General features: G+C 42.9%; 3 protein-coding genes across 3 annotated transcripts; 1 reads left to right on the top strand and 2 right to left on the bottom strand.

Annotated features, from left to right (window-relative positions):
- Positions 1-13635: 13635 nt before the first annotated feature.
- RHO25_004551 (uncharacterized protein) lies at positions 13636-16072 on the bottom strand (the record flags this gene model as incomplete). The annotated part of the gene is made up of 2 exons (XM_023595473.2): positions 13636-15912; positions 15962-16072. 2 exons carry the CDS (start codon positions 16070-16072, stop codon positions 13636-13638), a joined length of 2388 nt encoding a protein of 795 aa, XP_023457491.1.
- A 533-nt stretch (positions 16073-16605) lies between these two features.
- On the top strand, positions 16606-17532 carry RHO25_004550 (uncharacterized protein; the record flags this gene model as incomplete). Its single annotated transcript, XM_023595472.2, has 1 exon — positions 16606-17532. The coding sequence occupies one exon, from the start codon at positions 16606-16608 to the stop codon at positions 17530-17532; it is 927 nt and encodes a 308-aa protein (XP_023457490.1).
- A 1515-nt stretch (positions 17533-19047) lies between these two features.
- Positions 19048-22194, bottom strand: RHO25_004549 (uncharacterized protein; the record flags this gene model as incomplete). Its single annotated transcript, XM_023595470.2, has 1 exon — positions 19048-22194. One exon carries the CDS (start codon positions 22192-22194, stop codon positions 19048-19050), a length of 3147 nt encoding a protein of 1048 aa, XP_023457488.1.
- Between the last annotated feature and the right edge of the window lie 179 nt (positions 22195-22373).

Below are 22373 nucleotides of genomic sequence, written 5' to 3'. Positions count from 1 at the left end.
AAGAAAAGTAATTTAAATAGAAATAGTAGATATAAAAATATAGCTCGGACTAGTAATTTATATATTAGTAGTATACTTATCTACTAATACTTTTAAGTACTAGTAGAAGCTAGATAGTAAGTAGCTAGTTTACTTAATCGTCTAGTTTATAAAGCGTAATTGCTAGCTTCTAATTAAGTACTATCTCTATATTATACTACTAGTTAAGAACTTACTTAAAGCTTATTTCTTTAAGAAAATAAAGCTTTTAGTAGACTATTTAACAGCTACTTTTACTATATATATAACGCTAATAATATAAGTTAGTATTAACGAGATTATAGTATAATTTACTAGAAGATCTAGCTATATAGTTATAGTTTATAGTAAGCTAATTCTAGTTAAATATTACGTTCTATTACTATTAGAAGATAGTTATTATTACTCCTTTATCTTTAAGAGCTCTATTACTAGTTATATCGATATTAATATTACTATATAAGAAACTATTATATTATCCGGAAAATATAAACGCGTTCTAGTAGGCGACGACGATAACGGCGGGAGGCCTCGAGACCTCCTAATACGTAATAATATCTCTTAACTAATACTATAACGCTATAAATAGAAAAGAGAGCCTAGAAGAAGAAAGTTATAACTCTAACTCCTAGGCGGCCTAAATCTACTTATAACTACCTCTCTCTAGCTAATAAAGCTAGAAAATAACTACTAATACTAATACTCTAAAACTAATAATCTAAAAGAACCTAAAAATACTTATAGAATAGATCTAGAGTTATCTCGATATCTAGATAACTCTTTCTTTTTCTCTAACTCTTCTCTTTCTCTAATAGATCTAATAGGCTCTTCTCTACTTCGCTCTCTACTAGGAAGAGTTCTAGACTCTTTAAGCTATCTAGAAAACTCTCTAGAGCTACCTAATACCTACTACTACTACTTCTAAAATATAGGCCTAGATAGCCTAAATAGAATATATAATACTAAGGCTCTAGCCTTAAGTATTTATAACTATTTTAGTAAGAATAGGAAACTAAGAAGAAAGAGAAATAGTAAAGAAAATAAGCTATAAAGAGCTTAGAAGGAAACTAGGAGTATAGTAGTTTAAAGCTATATAAAAGCTTCTAAGTAGAGACTTTAAAGTTATTCTCTATAAAGAAGGAGAGAAAAGTAGACTAGAGAAGGACTAATCTTAGTTTAAAGCTATATATCTAGAGGCCTAGGTAGAGATACTAAGTACCTAGGTAATTATATATAGTATTAGGATATCCTATATTAGGAGTAGAATATAGCAATATATTAAGCGCCCCTAGACTCCCTATCTAGAGATATTAAGAATAATTCTTGCCTTCTTAGTTTGTATACGTTCTGCGTGCTTTTGTCCTACGCTAAGTATAAGCAGTACTAGCCGTTATACCTTAACGCCTAATAAGCTACGCCTCTCGAGCTATATACCGCTAGCTCTTATAACTATCTCCTCTCTCTAATAGAGCTGCCTTAGCTCGTAGAGGAGACTATATATCTCCGTCGTCTTAGTATAGTATCCGGTACGTTCGTACTACTTCTTACGTATATAAATATTAAGTTCGAGCCTTAGTTCGTAGCTAGTTACTATATAGCAACTCTCCGTAGCAACGGGCTTATTAATAGTACGTACTATCGGCGCTCGCGCTATAAGGCGCCGGTATACTATAAATTCGTCGTATACCCTTTGCGTATTTTCTCTATTAACTATCTATATTTAGTAAGCTCTACGTATCCGACTTATACTATATACTTAACTATCTAGTACTTCCCTCGTACGCGACCTATAAGTAATATGCCTTCTAGGAGAGCTGCCGCTACTCCCGCTACTCCGGCTACTAACTATAACTCTTATACGGTAGAAGATCTACCGAAGGCAGAGGATAACGACTACTAGCGCTACCTCCTATACCTCGTAGATCGTAAGTCGCGCGGTTCGTATACGTATCGTATACTTCGAGTCTACTAACTTCTTATACCTAGCCGTCGAGCCGCGCTATAATAGCGATATAAAGCTCGGCTAGTAGCTAAACTATATTCGCTACGCTAGGTCTAACTATAAGTGTATCCGTATTACTAATACCGACCTTATAAAGCAGGCGCAGCGCGCGCGCTACTACTGCCGCCTGCTACGTACGAGCACGCGCGCCGTACGCTACTAGTAGCTCCGCCGACGCCTCGATAACGTAGGCGAGGCTATCGCTACTACCCTTAAGCGCTTATAGAGTAACTCGGGCAAGTCCGCTAGTATCTTCTCTACGCCGAAGAAAGCTAGCGAGGCGCTAGCTACTAGTATACCCTCCGCTAACGAGCTCGTAGCGACGAGTATAGGCCTCGCTATCTAGCGCGGTATATTCGAGCTAGAGTACGAGGTATGTCTTATATCCTACTAGTCGCTTACTTATACTAGGTAGTACTAATTCGTATAATAGAAGCTCCGCCTACTTAGCGCCTCTAGCGAGGCTCTAGACTTTACTATTACCTCCGCCTACTCCGGCTAGTCTACTTAGGACAAGAGAGAGCTCTCCGAGCTCGAGGCGGATAATAAGGAAGAGAGTAAGGAGGAGGATAATAATATAGACTTAGGCGTAGGTAGCGAGTAGCCTATAGGCCTCGCGCTCCTCTTCTACTAGGCTCTTACGGTACTCTTATGTCTCGCCGGCTCTAGGCTATATACTTCTATTACGCGTAGTATACGCTATACCTATAAGTACTATAAATAAATGCCTTCTCTCCTCTTATAACGTCTTAGTTTTCTAAATTCTCGTATCTTAGCGATACTTATATCTTAGCGAGGCTTAGCGTTTAGAATTCTTAGAATTCTCCGCTATTCTACTAACTACTAGTATTACTATTTCTTCCGCAGTTTCGCCTTACGTACGAGCTACTTAGTTTCGCGTTATGCCTCGAATGCGTTAAGTGCCTCGTAATCCCCGATATATTCTACCGGCTCCTAGGTATCGTATTCCTCCGGCTACCTACGCTATCGAACTAGGTACTTCCTTATACCTTTCTCTATATAGCTTTCTAGTATCCTTTCGACTTCCTATTTGCCTTGCTCGTCTACGAGTAGTAGGCTAGTATCCTACGTATCGCCGCCTTACTAGAGTTCTAAAAGAGATATATAGAAGATATTATAAATCCGCGAGCTAGTTAGTAGGGCTAGGCAGTATACCTGCTTTCCGACTACGTTAATAACCTTAAATAGTCTAGCGAATTTGTCCGCTAGCTTCTTCGATAGTACCTTTAACTAGAGGTTCTTTATAAATAATAGGACTAAGTCGCTAACCTTGAATTCTATTAGCTAGTACTTCTAATTAAAGTACTTAGCCTAAGATTCGCTTGCTTATTACTAGCGCTTAGTTAGCTCTTCGTAGTTCTGCTTTAACCTCTCTATAGTATCCTTCGCTACTAGTACCTCTCTCCGAAGAAGCGTATCCTAAGCTTCGCCTACGTCTCTTTTATACGTTTCTATAGAAAGGTCTAGATTAAACCTATATACTACTCGAAATAGCGATATCTTAAGCGTAGCATTCGCGCTATTATTATACGCAAATTCCGCTAACGATAGGATAGACGCCTAGTCGTCCTATCGCTTACTATAATAGATACGTAGGTACTGCTTAAGCGTCTAGTTTGCGCGCTCGGTTTAACTATTAGTCTATAGGTAGAATATAGTACTTAGCCTACGTTTAATATACGTCTTATAGTAGAAGTCTAACTAGAACTAGCTAGTAAAGACTAAGCCTCTATCGCTTATAATACTAGCTAGTACGCTACGTAGTCGTATTACTTCGTTAAGTAGGATGTCCGTAAGCTCTACGCTAGTATAGCGCTTTATCGTTTAGACGAAAGTTACTATCTTTAAGTAACGATCTATAATTACGAGGATCGCGTCGAAGATATAGCCGTTCTACTTACTAGGTAGAAGATCCGTAATAAAGTCTATAGATAAATCCTTCTAAGGATAGTTAGGTAGTAGGAGCGTAGCTATCTCGCTATAGAGGCAATAGCGCCTCGCCTTTACCTTCTAATAGCTACTATACTACTCGACGTACTATCTTATATCGTTACTAACCTCCGGCTACTAGTACTTCCGCTTAACTAACTCTACTATCTTATCCTTACTAAAATAGCCTACTAGGATATCGTCGTAGTATATATAGATTACCTACGTCTATAATACTAGGTCGTTCGGTAGGTATAGAGCCTCTTCCTAGTATATATAGCTACTCTTAATAGTATATTTCTCGCTCGCTATACCTTCGCGTTCGGCCTACTTATATAGTACTTTTACTTTCGGATCGAGCTATACTAATATAGTAGTATATCTAACAATTATATCCGAGACGTTAGTATATAGCTACTCTTACGTAGTAATAGCGCTAGCGACTTATAAGAGTAGAGCAAAGCTAAATAGACGAACCGAATAGTTAACTACTACTATAATATACCTACTATTAGGTAGCGCTACCCTCCTGCTCTTAACTACTACTATAACTACCTTTAGAGTATCTAACTAAGCCTAGTAAGTAGCTTTTATACGAGTAATAACTAGGCCGCTTATAAGTATAGTACTCTATACCTAGAGTTTCTACTATAGTAATAGTAGGAGGTTGCTTATCTCCTTCGCCTCTCGTATATAGTTGCTATATCTAGATAGTATATCGGCTAGGTTAAGCTTACTAGCTCGATAGCTAATAGTAAAATTAAAGAGAGCGAGGAATATCGCCTATTTTACTTATCTACTCGTTAACTACTTAACGCCTATAAATCTCTTAAGGTTAGCGTAATTAATAAGTACCTTAACCTTATACGTAGCGCCTTCGAGGTATAGTCGCTATATCTTAAATATCTTAACTACTACGAGTAGTTCCCTATTATAAACCTTATAGTTATATTTAGTATTAATTATCTTCTATAAGAAGAAAGTAATTAGATACTATTCCGCTTCGAATAGTTAGCTTAGGATACCGGCTACTACGAAGTCGGAAGCGTCGGTTTCGACTCGTAGGCATAGCGTAGAGTTAAAGTGCCTTAGTAGTAGTATAGTCTAAAATCGATTTTTTAGCTTACGGAACGCCTACTCCTTAGCTACTTCCTACTTAATTAGCTCTAGCTTCTTTCTATCCTTTATACTCTTTAATAGCGCTATTAAAGGTACTATAACTCTCGAATATCCGAAGATAAATCGATAGTAGAAGTTTGCGAATCTAAGGAAGGATTAAACCTCTATTAGTATAGTTAGAGTTAGCTATAAGGCAATTGTAGCTACTCTGCTTAGGTCTATTATAACGCTACTAGTAGTTACTACGAATCTAAGAAAGTCGACCTTTTTCTAGAAGAACTTATACTTAGAACGCTATACGTAGAGTCTAAACTTATAGAGCCTCTTAAGTATAGCGTATACGTCTTATACGTATTCCTCGCGTATTCTACTATAGACTAGGATATTATCTAGGTATACTATATAGCTTATATCGACTAGCTCTACTAGCGTATAGTTAATATACGCTTAGAACGTCGCTAGTACGTTCGTTAAGCTAAAGAGTATTACTTTATACTAGAAATAGCTATAGCGCGTACGAAACGTAGTCTTCTAGTAGTTACTTAGCTTAATCCGAATATAGTAGTACGTATTAGCTAAGTCTAAGGACATAAACTATACGGCTCCTATAAGCCTATCTAGCGTCTTACTAATTAGAGGTAGTAGATACCGGTTCTTAATAGTAATCTTATTTAGCCTATAGTAGTCGATATATAACTATAGCTTACTATTCTTCTTTAGTACGAATAGGATAGGCGTACCTACCTCGCTATCGGAACGCTTAATCTAATCGTACTCGAGTTCTATCTTTAGGTACTCCTTAAGCTCGTCTAATTCTCGCTCCGACTAGTAATATAGTAGACGGAATAGTAGTATAGTTCTAGGCCGTAGGTTAATCGTATACTCTACGCTATTAACTAGCTTGCTTCTTATTTTCTCTATCGGATTAAGAATATCGTTAAAATAATAGAACTCCTTAGAGATAGGCTTAACCTTATCGCCTATCTTACTTAGGCTTACTATAAACACTACTAGTGCCTTCTAAAGATCCTTAAAGAACTTATAGGCTTCTCGGACTTCGAACTTACTAAAACGATCGTTACTATATAGCTATTTATCTATAGTACTACTAGCTAGTACGCGCTAAGTACGTCGCTATAGACGGCCTAAGATTATATTAGGAGTTAGTATATTATATATATAGAAGATACTATCTATAGATCGCTCCTTACTACTAGAGTCTACGATTCGTATACGTATATAGTACGTACTATAATAGTGCTCTAATTTACCTATAAAGATAGTAACTAGTAGTAGAGCCGTATTTAGCCTTATTAGTAGATTATACTATAGTATAAAGGCCCTTAATATTATATTAATATCTATAGTATTATCGAGAAGGAAAGCGGCCGGCTTACTACTTAGCTACGTTTCGACTTCTTCTTCTACGCGCGTCGCTAGTACGCTCTAAACTAGTAGAGAGTTATCGCTATCTAGTTTAGCGCCGGTAACTCGCGCGTTATCTCTAGCGCCTTAGCTTTTTTCGCTCTCTACTCCTTTACTATAGTTACTCTACGAATAGCCGGCTTATTACTATCTTTCTTAGAGTTCGAGTAGTTAGAACTAATATAGCTAACCTCGTTATATACGAAGTATATAGGTTACTAGCTCTTACTCTTACTTTTACCTCTATATTTACTTTTCGGCTTACTACTATAGGTATCGCGTTAGCTACTAGTCGAACTAGAGGCCTCTTTATAAGGAGTATTACTATCGGTACGCTTACGCTTAGCCTACTTATTCTCGGTATTACTATAATATAGCTTATAAGGTATAGCCTTCTTAGCTTACTCGAGGCGCCTCGCTAGAGCAATAAGGTTAGTATACTTATTAGAGATAGTATAGTTCTTAATAATATCCTTACGTAGTAATAGCTTTAGTTTTATAAGGAACTAGTATACTAGCTACGCCTTAGTATAATTACCTAACTAAGACTCTAGGTTACTAAGGTCTATTACGAACTATCGTACGCTCTAGCTCTTACTCTAGCGCATATTCTCGTATTCTATAGTTACGAGAAGTATATAGTTCGCTTAATCTCCGACGATATCGTATAGGAATTAATAGAACCGAGACTAGGTATATCCTATAGGTAGAACGCCTAGGTATTTATTATACTATACCTCTTACGCTTCGCCTACGAGGTATATAATACCTATAATTACCTTCTAGTAATCTGTCGGAAACCTCTTTAGTATAGCTATAAAGTTTACCTCGAGAGTATAGATAAATTCGCGTGCCTCCTTTATAGTTTTACTCTTAAAGAGCTTAGGCGTATATAGCTTAATAGACTTATATAAGCTATACTCGTCGCTTTCGGAACGCATACCGCTCGTATAACTTACGGACGCGTCGCTTTGCTAAGGTATTAGCTATCCGAGGCCTAGCGCTATCGCGCTTAGCCGTACTAGTAATTCAATTATCTATATCTCTCTTAGTAAGCGTTCGTTCTTAGCCTTAAGAGTATAGATCTCTAGCTGTTCGCGTAATATATTATTTTTAGCTTAGAGGCGCTTACGTATTATATACGCGTTACTAGCGTCGTTAGTATTATCTATATCCTCGTCCTATTCCTCTTTAGCTTATACTATTCCGGATTCTAATATCTCTTCGATATAGCCTAATAGCTATCTATCGTTTAGTATATTATCGTCGCGATTAGTCCGCTAGGCAGATACGTTTCGCGTAAGTATAATAGGCCTTAATAGATCGCTACTCTCGATAAGGTAGAAGAATTATAATTATAAGAGTAGAATATAGCAATATATTAAGCACCCCTAGACTCCCTATCTAGAGATATTAAGAATAATTCTTGCCTCGTTAGTTTATATACGTTCTATATGCTTTTATCCTACGCTAAGTATAAGCGGTACTAGCCGTTATACCTTAACGCCTAATAAGCTACGCCTCTCGAGCTATATACCTCTAGCTCTTATAATACTATTCTAGATTCTAATATTTCTTCGATATAGCCTAATAGCTATCTATCGTTCGGTACGTCGTCGTCGCGATTAGTCCGCTAGGTAGATACGTTTCGCGTAAGTATAATAGGCCTTAATAGATCGCTACTCTTAATAAGATAGAAGAATTATAATTATAAGAGTAGAATATAGTAATATATTAAGCGCCTCTAGACTCTCTATCTAGAGATATTAAGAATAATTCTTGCCTCTTCGTTTATATACGTTCTATATACTTTTATCCTACGCTAAGTATAAGCGGTACTAGCCGTTATACCTTAACGCCTAATAAGCTACGCCTCTCGAGCTATATACTCCTAGCTCTTATAGAGAGCTAGGTAACCTATACTACTAACTTAAACTAAATAAAAGAAAATTCTCTAGATAATATAAAGCTAAGAAATAATAATATAGATATACCTAGACTATAAGATATAGTAGGCTAAATATTAGTAGGATAGAAAATAGAACAGAAATAAGAAAGAAAGAAAAGTAAGAGTAGAAAGAGAATAACTACTAGTATAGAAAACTACTACTTTCTCTACTATTAGACTAACTCTATATAAAGGACTTACTAGACTAGAGAGTATAATAGTTATACTCTTAAAGATAGAGTATATTAGAATAAGGTAATACTTTACTAAAAGAAGAGTCCTAGAATTTATACTAGACTATAAATATAGATAGAGGTATAAAATACTAAAATATATATATATATTCTATTTAAAATAGAACGAAAGAAGATACCTACTATTCTAGATAGAGGGATCTATAAACTAAAAGAATCTAGCTAATATAAAAAGAGAGCTATATATAGTAGTAAAGTAGCTTATCTAAGAAGAGGTCCTAGACTAATTCTTATTTATAAAAGAAAAAGTATAGAAGAATAAAAAAAGAAAGAAGAGAAAGAATAGACTCTAGTAAAAGAAGGACTTACTAGATACCTAGTATTATCCGAAGAAGAATAGAAGCGAAGGAAGCGGCTATATAAGCTATAAATAAAGAGATATATAAAGGTTTTTCGAAGACTTTTCTCTCGACCGATATCTATAGAGCGTACTACTTACTCTAGTTAAAAGAGGTAGACCGGCGTATAAGAATTATCTATCTATTACTTCTCTCTATTTATATATCTAGAACTTAGCTAGATAAGTATCTAAGAAATAAGATAACTAATCTATATACTATTACGATTTAAGATTCTATAGATACTATATCTCTCTATTTAATAGTTAGGCTTTAGGTAAGTAGTACTTTAGGCTTTAGGAATTCTTAGTAGAAAGTATTTCTTTATAGGCTTATAGTAGATAGAAACCTAAGTCTCTCTAACTACTTATTTTAAGAGGTTTTACTTTATCTTATTCTATTATACCTAGATAGGTTAGACCTCTAAATTTAATATAGACTAGTATATTAAGAATAGATATAAAAAGATTAGAAAATAAGTCTAAGTAAAAAGAAGAATAAAGTAGAATATAATACTAATCTAAACTAAATAGAAGAAAATCCTCTAACTAGTATAGAGCTAAAAAATAGTAATATAGATATAGCTAGAAAGTAAGATATAGTAGGCGAAGTACTAATAGAGTAGAAAATAGAAAAAAGAAAAAAAAAGAAAAAAGAGCTAGAATAGTAGAAGAATAACTATTTATATAAATAACTATTTTCTTTTTAGGCCTACGAAGTCCTATTATATACCTCTACGCGGTCGTAGATAGAAACAGATAGCTTCGGCTATACTAGTAAAGTATAGGGTAGCTAGGTACCTATAGAAGTAGAAAGAAGGCAATAAAAAAAAAAGTCTAGAATTTCGACCTAGAGAGATTAGAGAGCTCCTAAGAATATAAAGACGACGCTAGCGCAGTATAACTACTATAAGATTCTAATACTCGACTATAGGATAGCTCTTCTAGGTAGTAAATACTACTATAGGTCTAGAGGCTAGAGTAGTAACTTAGGCTCTAAATAGGCTAAAGAGGAGGAACTAAGTATACCTAAGAGAAGGCTTTAATAAGAAAAAGTAAGAATAGTAGAAATAGAAGAAAGGAATAGTAGTACCTCTATAGATACTAGGATAATTAGCTACTAGGAGCTTTTTATCTAAATAGGAGACTCTAGAGCAGACTAGTCCCCTACTCTAGAGCTCTCTAGAAACTTTAAGTCTAAAGGCAGAGTATCTAATATAAGCTATCTAACTCTATACTATACTTAGAGCTACCTATAAAGATACCTACTACTATTCTAGATACTCTATAAAAACTAGAATTTCTCTAGATATAGGTTATATAACTAGGTACTAAGGAAGGTTAAAATCTAAGTAGGATTTATATAGAGAGATACCTACTCTAGGAACTAGTAAGAAAGAGTTAGATATAGGATTAATATAGATACTAGTATAGAGATAAAGACTATATATATAAGCTAGAGTCTCTAAGCTAGTAGGCAAGAGGATCGGGCTCCTAAGTACTTAATAATATAAGAAACAACTAAGGAAAACTATATTATAAAGGATCTAATAAACTATTAAGATAATATAAATTGTCCTAAGGAGAACTAGAAACTACGGAAGCGGCAGGCTATATAGAGCTTGCTATAAAATATAAAGATATAAGGAGGTTTTTCTGCTAGAGTACTAGTACGAGAGCTTTTCTACCTACGAAAAATATAGGGCGTGCTGCTTACTCTAGTTAAAAGAGGTAGACTAGCGTATAAGAGTTATCTATCTATCTATTTTCTTTTTAGTTATAGAACTAATACTATATAAGAGACTTACTAGACTATAGATATTATAACCTCGCTTACGATATAGTAGTAAATAGTTTTAATAGTATATAACGCTATATATATATCGTAGTATAGTACGTTCTACGATATATATTTCTTATATTTAGTTATACGTTCTCTTATACTCTCTTTAGATACTTTATCTTACGACTTCTATTCTACTACGATATTATATACTATTATAATAGAGTACTATAATTATACTCCTTAGAATAGAATATATTAGAATAAAGTAGTATCTTACTAAAAGAAAAGTCCTAGAATATATACTTAACTATAAGTATAAATAGAAATAGAAAATACTAAAGTATATATATATATTTTATCTAAAGTAAAAGAAAAGAAAATATCTACTATTCTAGATAGAGAGATCTATAAACTAGAAGGATCTAGCTAATATAAAAAGAAAGCTATATATAGTAGTAAAGTAGCTTATTTAAGAAAGAGTTCTAAACTAATTCTTACTTATAAAAGAAGAGATATAGAAGAATAAAAAAAAAAGAAAAGAAAAGATAGAGTCTAGTAAAAGAAGGACTTACTAGATACCTAGTATTATCTAAAGGAAAATAGAAGTAAAGAAAGTAGCTATATAGGCTATAAAGTAAAGAGATATATAAGAGTTTTTCGAAAACTTTTCTTTCGACTAAAATCTATAGAGTATACTACTTATTCTAGTTAAAAGAGATAGACTAGTATATAAGAATTATCTATCTATCTAATATTTAACTTAAAGAGCTAGTAAAATATTATATAAATAGATAATATATAATAGAATAATAAAATAGTAATAATAGTAGTATATTATACTTAAATAGCTATATTACGTCCGTAGCTATACTACTAGTTTATAGGAAGTTTCTAGACGTATATATACTAACTACTAGTACTTTAGAATACTATAGAGACTACTAGTACTACTATTATAAGAAGAATACTAAGAAGTTAACTAAATTATACTTATAGCTTACTAATTATTCTTATATAAACTATAGTCTAGAATATCTCTTATACTCTTACTATTAGTATAAATTCTATAAAATATAGATAGTATATTTACTTTATTCTTTATCTACTTAAATACTTATATAAGCTAATCTTCTATAATAGTAATATATTACTATAGAGCTCTAAACTCCGTAATATTTACTTTATTCGGAGGCTTAATAACTTTAACTTATAACGATTTAGTAAAGTAATTATTATAATTATATAGAATTATAATTATTTTAAGTCTAGATAGTAGTAGTAGAAGTATTAAGAGCTAGTTACTACTATACTACTATAGTAGCGACGACGGTACTATAGTAGACGAATCTTTATACTAATTTACTCTATAGTTAGATAACTATTTACTCTATTATTTAGATACTTATAATACTTATTTTAATAATACTAGTACTCTTAATACCTCTATAACGACTAGAGGCAAGCGATTAAGGTATGTTACCGCCAAGCGACTAAACCATATATAGACTAGCAATTAAACAAGGTTATGCGTTAAAAGGCGGCAAAGGGATCGGTATCCGGCTTCCTTATCGGCAGCATGGATCATAATATATGACCCGTGGGGTAGCGGTTCATCTCCGCCCAACCCATGATCCTATACCAAATCTCACAACCCGATGACAACAAAACATCTGGTCACAGATGATAGATCCGTCAAGTGGACAATACGTCACACTCTAGCAACAGTAGCTCTACACATGAGACGCCTATTCTACTAAAAGAGTCACAATTACAACGAACTACAGTAGCGCTGACAACAGAATAGGTGAGCAAAAGATAGGCTACTCTTCGGAACGGTTGCACCACGTGCGAAAGATCAAGAGTCATTGACGCAAGAACTTCGTCGCACACGTCAATCGTGACTAGCGTGACTAGTCTGACATGGCTTCAAGAACAGCTCACATGCCTTCCTTCCACGCTTGTCCCCAGCTTCACCAGAAAAATGCCTGTGCGCCAAGTCACTCTTGGTCACGCAAGATGACGCTGCAAAGGAACACCTGGCGCATGTGCTATGTATCGACGCGCACGCAGAGATCAGCGATCGATATACAGCGAAATGCATCCAGCAGCAGACGCGACAGTATAGAGTATCCGACCAACCGAACAGGCTCCCATTCGCAGTGTCTCACTCCAAGTGGATGCATATATTCGCGAGGATAGGCGAATATGCATCTCCAGGCGCGAAGACATCATCTGAAATGCCACGCAACATCCCTCACCACGGCCACGTGGGGTGCCATCAATCTCGAAGCGAACACCGAACAAAAAGAGTCGATGTTCGCCCGACTCATCACTCCTCTCCTGCATGACGGCATTGAGCATCGAAGCCACTCTCTTATCATCAAACTGCAACGACTAGCAAAGAAAATTCTGATCGCACATGTAACAACAAACCCACTATCGTCGATAAGAGGAAGTAAGTGGAAAAGAACAGCAAGTAAGTGGAAAAGAAAAGCGAGTTCGTGAAAATATCCTGTAATTCATGCCCTCGTGAAACTAGTAAGTATATAGGCAAGCACACGCAAAAAGTCGAAGGACCGTCAAGGCCGTAATCGTTCTAGCATCGAATTCCACACAAGCTGGGTTTTTCGTCGTCATGTCTTCGAAACCTTGAAGATCATATCAATCTCAAGCAAGACGAAACGCCTCTCCTATCCAGTTCCGTTCTCTCCAGATTCCATCCTCCAACGCCATGCAAGTGCAAGTTCGCCAAAAATTTCTTTTTCAAACATCCTCCCGGACTATACGAGAGGAGCGTCAGTAAGTCTCACCGACACTGCCGTCATCCGTCCAACCAGCCTCGCTGCCTTCTCGCCCCTCTTCGACAATGGGCTGCTCTCGGATACGCTTGATGCCTCCGAGCTGGCCGGAGGCTGTGCCGGGTCTCTTCACTGTCTGCCTCAATTGGGCCTGCTGGTGCTTCATCTTTGCGTAGTACGCCTCCGTTGCATCTGCCTCTTCGTTGTCGGAGTTGCTATCGTAGGTCTCCCAGTTCTCGCTGCCGCTGACTTGGGACCCGCTCATGACAGAAGATGTGTTGCTTGCCTGGCGCGAAATCGGTGGTGCTACGGGGTACTCCTGCCGACTCATAGGTCGCGAGGCAGTTGAAGCAAATGATCCCACGGAGCGGCTGAGCATATGCCCGCGCGAGCCATGTGATGAAGACGAGTGCATGCTGGAGTAGTGGTTGTTCTCATACCGGCGGTCGTCATAGGGATCATCTGCCTCGATGTGTCGAAGCACACTTCCCGGTCGCTCGAGGTCAAGGCCATTCTCCTTGTTGCTGCCGATAGGTGTAGGCGTTGGCGGTACGAACAAGTCCTTCATCTTTGGCGGTGGCGCCCGAGGAGGGCCCATGTTGCCTCGTAATGTGCGGTTGAGCTCGCTGTCCTGGCTCGATGCCATCTTGCCCGCACGGCGCTCCGGTGAGTTGTTCCCATTGGGCAAAACGCCCATGGGCAATCGTGATCCCGATGCACCTGGGATCTTGGAAGGACTGCCTCGAATCGAACCATGTGCTGATGTTGATGCGCCCAGCATCGATGCTCCTAATGCTGAGTGACCCGTTGTGGAGGCGGCCAGCGGATTGCGGTTCGGGTGTGCTGTTGGTGTCTTACTTCGAGTAGGGTTGCCTCCGCGCAAAGTTCCAGCACTCTTGCTCTGCCCCAAGTTGGGTCTCGCATCGCGACCAGCGCTCTTTGGTGGGTCTCTAGATCCAGACAGGGCATTCGGAGTCTTGCTGCGTGGTGGCGGAGCTCTGGACTGTACTGCATCAAGTTCATCCAAGTACCGCTGGCCATGTACGCAGAATGGACGACCGTATTCCTCTTCCCAGTCTTCCAAAGTCTTCCGAAGGTCCGCTTCGACTTTGGGGAGCTCTTTGGTGATACGCTTGCGCTGCTTTTCTTCTCGTAACAGCTTGCCAGGATCGCGCTTCTCGCCCTTGGCGCCCTTCGACATCAGCCTGGATGCATCCTGACTGCTCTTCTCCAAGTCCTCGCGGTCCTGGATCAGGCTACGGTGCCTGTCCACTGCAGCTAGGATAGGTGCTCGCTGTTCTCTCAAAGCTTCCAGCCTAGCAATCTCCTGCTCGTGTGCTGACAAGAGGGCGTCGGAATACACGTCGGAGAAAGCAGGCGCGAAGTCCAACATTTCCTCCTCGGAAAAGTACAAACCGTCCCACAGAGCTTGAAGCTTGAACCTAGCATCCTCAACGAAGATGTGTAGGTTCTGTCTCTTGAGCTCGTTGAGTCTGGCCAGCTCATCCTCGAATTCATTGATCTGACGAATGCCGACACCGCGGTTGCTCGCCAGGAATTGCTTGCGCTCGGCCTCATCCACACCGAGACGGTCCCATAGGCCTTCGACTGCAGCTCGCAGTTCCTTCAGCTTTCGCTCGCGTTGCTGCTTTTCGCTCATAAGTTTGTCACGCTTAGCAGCAAGTCGCTGCAGGTCCTCCTTGTGAAGTCCCAATTGTTCAGGCGATTCTCGCGCAAACTGCACAATCTGGCTGTCGATTTGCGCCTGCGGGACACCCAGCTCGGAATACAGATTGATGATGTCTTCGCCGCATTGCGCTACTGTGGCCACGCGCTTGTTGTACTCGTCGTAGACTCGGGTGAACTCGTGGTCCAGCTTCGTGACGTACGTCGGCGATAGGTCGAATGTAGGGGATATGTCGGCTTTCGGAGCTGTGGGAGGTAGCTTGATCTTGACGAAGGCGGGTTCGAGATGTGATGCGTACGACTCCAATGCCTCCACCAGCTTCTTGACTTGTTCGTAGCGCTCGCGGTGCAACTTGGCAATGGTATGATGTTTTTGCTTGAGCCGCTCGATGCAGTTCAGCAGTGGATATGTGATTTTCAGCCCATCTTTTTCTGCCTCGTAATCGTCCTTTGGTCTAGTGTCATCTAGCGACCGCTCCATCTGGCGGATGGTCTTGATAAGACGCTGGGCCTCTTCGGTGAGGTCATGTTTCTCCTTCGCGACCAGGTTGAGTTGGTTGTGTAGTGTTTCGGAGAGAGCGGAGAAGAGCTGGCAGCTGTTAGAGCACTGCCATGGGCATCAGTCCGCGGAGCCATACCTCTGATTCTCTCGAGTCGCGCTCATGGCTGGGGACGCCAATTTCGTCAAAGAAACCATGCAGGCGCTCGATGATGGTAGTGACCTGCTGTGACAAGTATGAAGTGTCCATGGCGGTGGGCAGGCTGGTAGGCCGTTGAACGAAGCCTTATCGGCGCTGCATCAAGGAATGCTGTGAAAAGTGGAGGAATGTGCTGTCTGGGTGGCCGTTGCAGGACCAGAGTGCGCGGCAGCTCGTCGGGATTTAGAAAAAGGTGTCGGCGGGCGTGTGGCAGAAGAGCACTAAGCAGGCAGTAGTGAGCGTGGTTGTGGTGGTGAGCAGACAACTGCGTGGCTGATGTTGGGTAGCTACAGCTGCTGGAGCCCATGGGCACTTGTCGCGCTGGCCTGGGGCAGCTGTAAATAGGCGTCTCCACGGGCAACCGCGCACAGACATCGGATCGCGCCTGCTGTGGCGTTTCGCTTCTGACTCGCGAATCTGCGTTGCAAGAACGACAGCATGACCCGCGCACGCGATCCGATCATTCACCACCGCGATGCGATGACTGCCACCCGCGGCCGCTATGAGGCCAGCGTGTCCGCGCTGGCAGACAGCAGCGACTCTGCATCCTCTCAGTATCTTTGCAGACATCCACGGACCCTGACATGACACCGTTGACCACGCCTGCGCCTGTGCCCGCTGCGGCGCAAGGTCCTGCAGCGGCCATGGCCACGCATGCAAGCTCTGCTATCGGCGCCCTCATCAACGTGGCGACCCGGAGACAACACACCGAACTCAACCGCTCACTGGTCCAACGTCTGCCACTTGCGCTTCCGCCGCATCAGACAAACCCACTTCTGTTCGCCAAAGGCATCGTGCCCTTCGCGAGCTTCTTCTTCCTCTTCGAGACGGAGTGGGATCTCCTTGTACGACAGCTGCAGCAACGCGCCTCCGAAGACGCGACCCACGACCATGATCTGCACGTATGGCTCGCGAATCTTCGGCCGCGGGGTTTGGCCAGATCCAGTCGTTTCAACCATGACCTGAAACACCTACGCGCCGTTGCTGGGCCAAACATCTACAGCACACCTGATCTGGACGAGGAGTGGACTGCTCAAATGCGTACACGTATTCGCAGCAAGCCACACATCTTGATCGCTTTTGCATGGGTCTTTTATATGGCCACCTTCGCAGGCGGGCGATGGATACGCCAGCAACTAGCCACGAGTGGGCGTGAATTTTGGCTGACAGGATCAACGATATGCCAAGTCGCAGGTAGTGATAAACCTTCACTCGAAGTGCCGGGCTTTTCCTTTCTCTCATTCGACGGCGACCAAGATGGCGAAGACATCAAGACCTTGTTCAAGGCAAGCCTGATCCGCGGAGAGTCCATCTTGACGCCAGACCAGCAGCAAGACATTCTCGACACAGCACAGCAACTCTTCGAACTATGCAACAGCTTGGTCGGCCAACTTGATCAGATGGTGGCGCGTGAACGCATGCTAGGCTGGGTCGCGTCAATCATCTTCGTGCTGCTTGTCTTCATAGTATTCCTGGCATGGCGCACTTCATATTTTCCTCATCATTCCTAACGGTCCTAGCGGCATATTTTGATATCGACAGTAGCATAGGGGCAAGCGGCGAGGGAGGCGTTCCTTGGCTATAGAGTAGAGCTTTGCTTTTCACAGCGAGCTTTGGATGGGATAGATGTGTTCATGTACAGCATGTAGGGTTTGGGTAGCATTTGCATCAACAATGGATGATTCAAGTGGTCACTGTTAGAAGCACGAAGCCGGCCAGGCCAATAAGGCGAACAACATGCAAGCAATACAGGCAATTCAACATTTCTCATTCACGACCAAAACACGATGGAGCTGAAAGTCGGGGGCTGAATCCAGACTGGTCACGTCTTCGCCGCCATGCTAGGAGAAGTATGGAATTGGCACAAATTCGGAAACTCGTCGATGTATTTCGGCCCGAAACCGACCCAGGCCAAACAGCACCATAATGGCTTGTCTAGCAGCACGGTCTCCGACGACATCGCACCAAGTAAACCGGATACGATGTAGTGCAGGAGCGGACGAAGCCGGATGTGCGTCCGCGATTGCGACACTGTACCAAGCAGGACTTATACCTGTTTTCACTTCCACCAACCTATTCATCACATTTGTAGAACACATCCCTCTTCGGACCTCGACACTAATTGACCGAACATGTCTACCGCACCCAAATGCATACTACTCCAACAAGTTCCACTCGAAATCCGACTCCGCATCTACGAATTCGTTCTGGCACAAGATGAAGCAATACAACTCACATATTCCGAGGCCTCACACAAGCTCATTCGCACAAGACCTTTACCGCTTGGTCCGTTGACTTGTTTGAATTTACTTCTGGTCTGCCATCGAATCCGATTCGAAGCTGCTCAAGTCTTCACATCGATCAACAAGTTGAAGCTCATCGTTCCACTTCTCGGACAATATTTGAAACTCGTCCAAGGTCAAGGAGTCTGCGATGAAAGCTTAGTACCTGCACTGGATGTTCTGACTACTTGGCTGCGATGGTCTGCGGATAGGTCCACTCGGGTCGAAATTCAGCTTGGGTGTTGGTTCACGTGGTGGGAGAGGTCGACTGCGGATGTGGTTGCGTCGGCGATGAAGAAGCTTCTGACTGCTGTTAAGAGTGGAAATGCTAAAGTGACAGTCGCGATGTCGGTCAACTGGACGGCGACTCCTGGTATTCACGGTTGCTTTGACGTCGAGCTTCCGCTTTGGAACCTGGCAGAGGGACGTCGACGAATCGATGAGCGTATCGATCGGCAAAGAGAGCAGATTCACACTCTCGTGCACCAATTCTGTCTCCGGGAGAATATCAGCACGTGCCAGAAAAAGTTCGACCACCTATTCCATTGTCTTGACGAGTTTCAAACCCGAGATGAATCGCTGGGATTGAATTGATAGAGGTAAATATCGACAGCGACGAACCTGGTCAACCAGAATGAACGGCGATATATACAGCGCTTGCTTCTGAACAAATGTGCGAGACCAACAGTACTACCATACGCTATCATGCAAGGGATTTACCACTTCGTCCATACAACGACCGGATCATCGCCCACGGTCCTTGCCCCACCTCAGCGCACTTTGTCGTGGACGAGAATCGCCCTCAGATGATTGAGCGGGCGTTCTAGGCTCGTCCGCAAAGCGTATGCCGCGAGGCTGGGGAGCCTCTCGGACTTCTTCATCCTCACTGTCGCTCTCCTCGCGGCTGATACCGAGCGCACCTTCTCTGCGTCTCCGCTCAGCGGCCGTTTCGCCCGCATCGCTGATTTGCCTGTTGTGCGGCGAGGAAGAGCTCGCAGCGCCGCCAGTTCGCCGTGTCGGAGGGACTCGCTCGGTCCCATCATCCTCAGAGTCAGAGTCTGCGCCAGTCTGCTGTTCGAGAGCCAGTCTGCGTCGACGCTCCGCAGCCGTTTCGCCTTGGTCCGTCTGCCGAGATCTGAGGTCTGTTGAGATGTCATGGAAAGGCACCGTCTGCCCTCGCGAGTCCACCAGCTGGATGTCGTGAGAATCCTGAGAGCCAGACCGGGTGATTTCTGCAACAGCGGCAGCATCCTCGCTTTCGGGTTGCTCCTGCACGACTGGTATCGATTGACGGTGCTGTTGTGAAGCCGGAACCCCCTGCGGTGTTTTTGAGGCTTGGGCCTGCTCGCGTGCGTCTTTACGAGCTTCGCGCTTCACGGCTTCAGGAGCATTGCTGTCTTCAACGGCCTGGGCACGACTCTTCGGATCCATCTTTCGAATTTGGTCAATGAATTCAGCCTTGCTCATTCGACGGCCTCCCTGCGTTATCGTGAACCGGACTCGATCATCGTCATCATCGTTGCTGCGTGTCTTCTCGTTCGATCCGGGACCTGTTTCAGGCCCAGACGATGGCCCAGCAGCACCAGCCTCAACCTTGCCGTCTTTGGAGCCAAGGCCGAGCATCTTGCTCATCTGCCCTATTCGATGCCGCGACTTGTCCGGATCCGCAGTCTCACTGCCCTTTCGATCAGGAGCTGGAATGTCATATTTCTTGATGACTTCGCCATCTTCATCCTCAACGATGATTGTGTTGCCGTACTGATAAGCGCGTGCCGGTCCACGCGCGGCTTTGCTCTGTTCAGGCTTGGGAGGCTTCTCTTCACGACGTCGGCGGATCGCATCCCCAGTCATCGAGGTCATCTTGGTGAGACCACTGCGCCAGCCCTTCCCGGGTCTCTCAAGTTTCTGCTCGGCCGCTCCGACATCTTTGATCGCCTCGTGTCCAGGATCTGTGGCGGGGTCGTCCTTTGTAGAAGCCACGCCATCATTGCCATTTGCACCTTCTCGTCGCATGAGCCGGCGCCCTTCACGTTCTTCCTTCCTCTCACGATCCGGTGACCCTTGAGCCTCTCCGCTCTTTTCGACAGCAAGCACATTGCCTTCTTCATCTTCGAAGACGGTATTTTTGCCTTCTTCGTAGATCTCACCAGGGCTGATGTCGTCTCTTTCCGGTGACGACTTTTCTTCTCCTGACGGCGGGTCGCTTTTCACAGCGAGCGTATCGGAGTCGCTCATTCGCCAATCAGCCTGCTCTTGAGAACGGCGCGTAGCAGGAGCAATTGCTGACTGACTGATGGGTCCTCCTGGCCCATGGCCATTCTCCAAGTTTCTGCTTCTGCGGGATCGGCGGCGGGACGAAGCCCGGCTCTGCGCACGACTTGGGTTGTCTTCTTCACGTTGCCGCCTCAAGAAGGTACCCGGGGCTCCAATTGGTAGAACACCGCTCTTCTCGTCGAAAGAAGAAGCCGACATCTGGCTCTTAGACCGTGACTGAATTCGCGGTAGGCGATCCATCCACGACGGACCCTGGTCGTTCGCTTGTGTGTAAGACATGGTCAGCGTGAGAGTGTTGATATGCTTGCCGAGTGTGAAAACAGCAATAGACGACCCGTGCACAACAATCGAGGTGACAACGAGGAACGTGGTGATCGGCCAAATGAGGTAGATGACGTTGTACTCTGGCGTACTTTCTGGAGGCAAGGCAGCAAGAGGCGTCGTGGAATCAGTTTCGAGCTCCGCACGTGCCAGGATAGCGACGAAGATAGCCCCGACACCAATTGGCCCAAAATGCCCAGCGAAAAGAGCTTCGCGCCATGTTTTGATATCTGGAATGACAGGTTTTAATGCCAGCATGATCGGGATGCGACGGAAGAACAGAACCAGTAAAGCGATGACAACCAGTTTCCAGACATCGAGCCCAAGATTGCCCGAATTGAACTGCTCCCATGGAATGATTGTGCCAAAATATACGAAGAATGCCAAGTTGATGAGCAGATCAATCACGTTCGAAACGTGAGACTCCTCAGTCTTCTCGGTGAACCATCCGTCGTTGCTGAAACCGACGCCACATGCGAAGCCGACAAGTAAATCGTCCAGTCCGAGTAGGGCGCCGGAGCCAGCACAGAAGAGTGCTAGCACAAAGTAGAATACGAGGAAAGACTCTCGGTCGATCAAATCTCTCTCGTGTGCGGCGCGAATTGCACGACGTGCCATGTAGCCAACGACCACACCGTAGAATGCGCCAAAAATGCATTCGTAAAGCACGGTGTAACAAAACCAGTGATAGAATACCTCGCCCGCGTGAGGTCGATAGTTGATGATGTATAGAGCCAGGTAAACGAATGGAAACGCCATACCGTCGTTGCATCCTGACTCTGCAGACAGCAAGTCTCGCAAATGCTTGGGTACACGTTTTGCAAACTTGCCCTTTCCCACAACGGAGGAGGCCAGCACAGGATCGGTGGCGGTAACGCATGCAGCGACAGCCAGACTCTCCAGCCAGGTCAGATGCTGGTGCATCAGGCCCCAAATGAACAAGCTGGTGATGAGCCACCCGAATGTCATGACTGGAATGAGCAAGAACACAACTGATCGCCAATGCCTTTCCATGTACGCCTTGGGCAATTCGACACCGATGGCGAAACATTGGACCACCAGCACGATGCGGGAGAACTCCAAGGTGATCTGGTCTGTGTTGCCCCAAGTGAAAGGGTTGATCAGGTTCGCAGCATGGGGTCCGAATATGATACCACATATTGTCGCAACTGTGGCCTCACCAATGTACAAGCGCTCTTTGATGACCGACGAGCACAACATGAACAAGCTCGTGAAGCCTCCCAGGATGAGGTACGCCAGATGAGGCTTGTTGATCGAAAGCTGGTCCCACGCCATCTTGAGGTCTTCTGTTCGCCGACCTTTTCTTGGCCAAGATCCACCTCCAAGTCTTTTTCTCCAAATGCCCAGGCTCTATCACGTCGGCCAGAAGAGCAGTCGAGCGTCGTAGGATTCGGCGGCGGCGCGTCGAGCGAGGGAATTGGTGCTGCTCCGCGGAGGCATACGTACAGAGCGTC

This window comes from Cercospora beticola, chromosome 3, assembly GCF_033473495.1.
Source record: "Cercospora beticola chromosome 3, complete sequence".
In the NCBI taxonomy this organism is placed as follows: Eukaryota; Fungi; Ascomycota; class Dothideomycetes; order Mycosphaerellales; family Mycosphaerellaceae; genus Cercospora; species Cercospora beticola.
The sequence above is the reverse complement of the archived record's forward strand: the minus strand, read 5'-3'. Positions and strand labels throughout refer to the sequence as shown.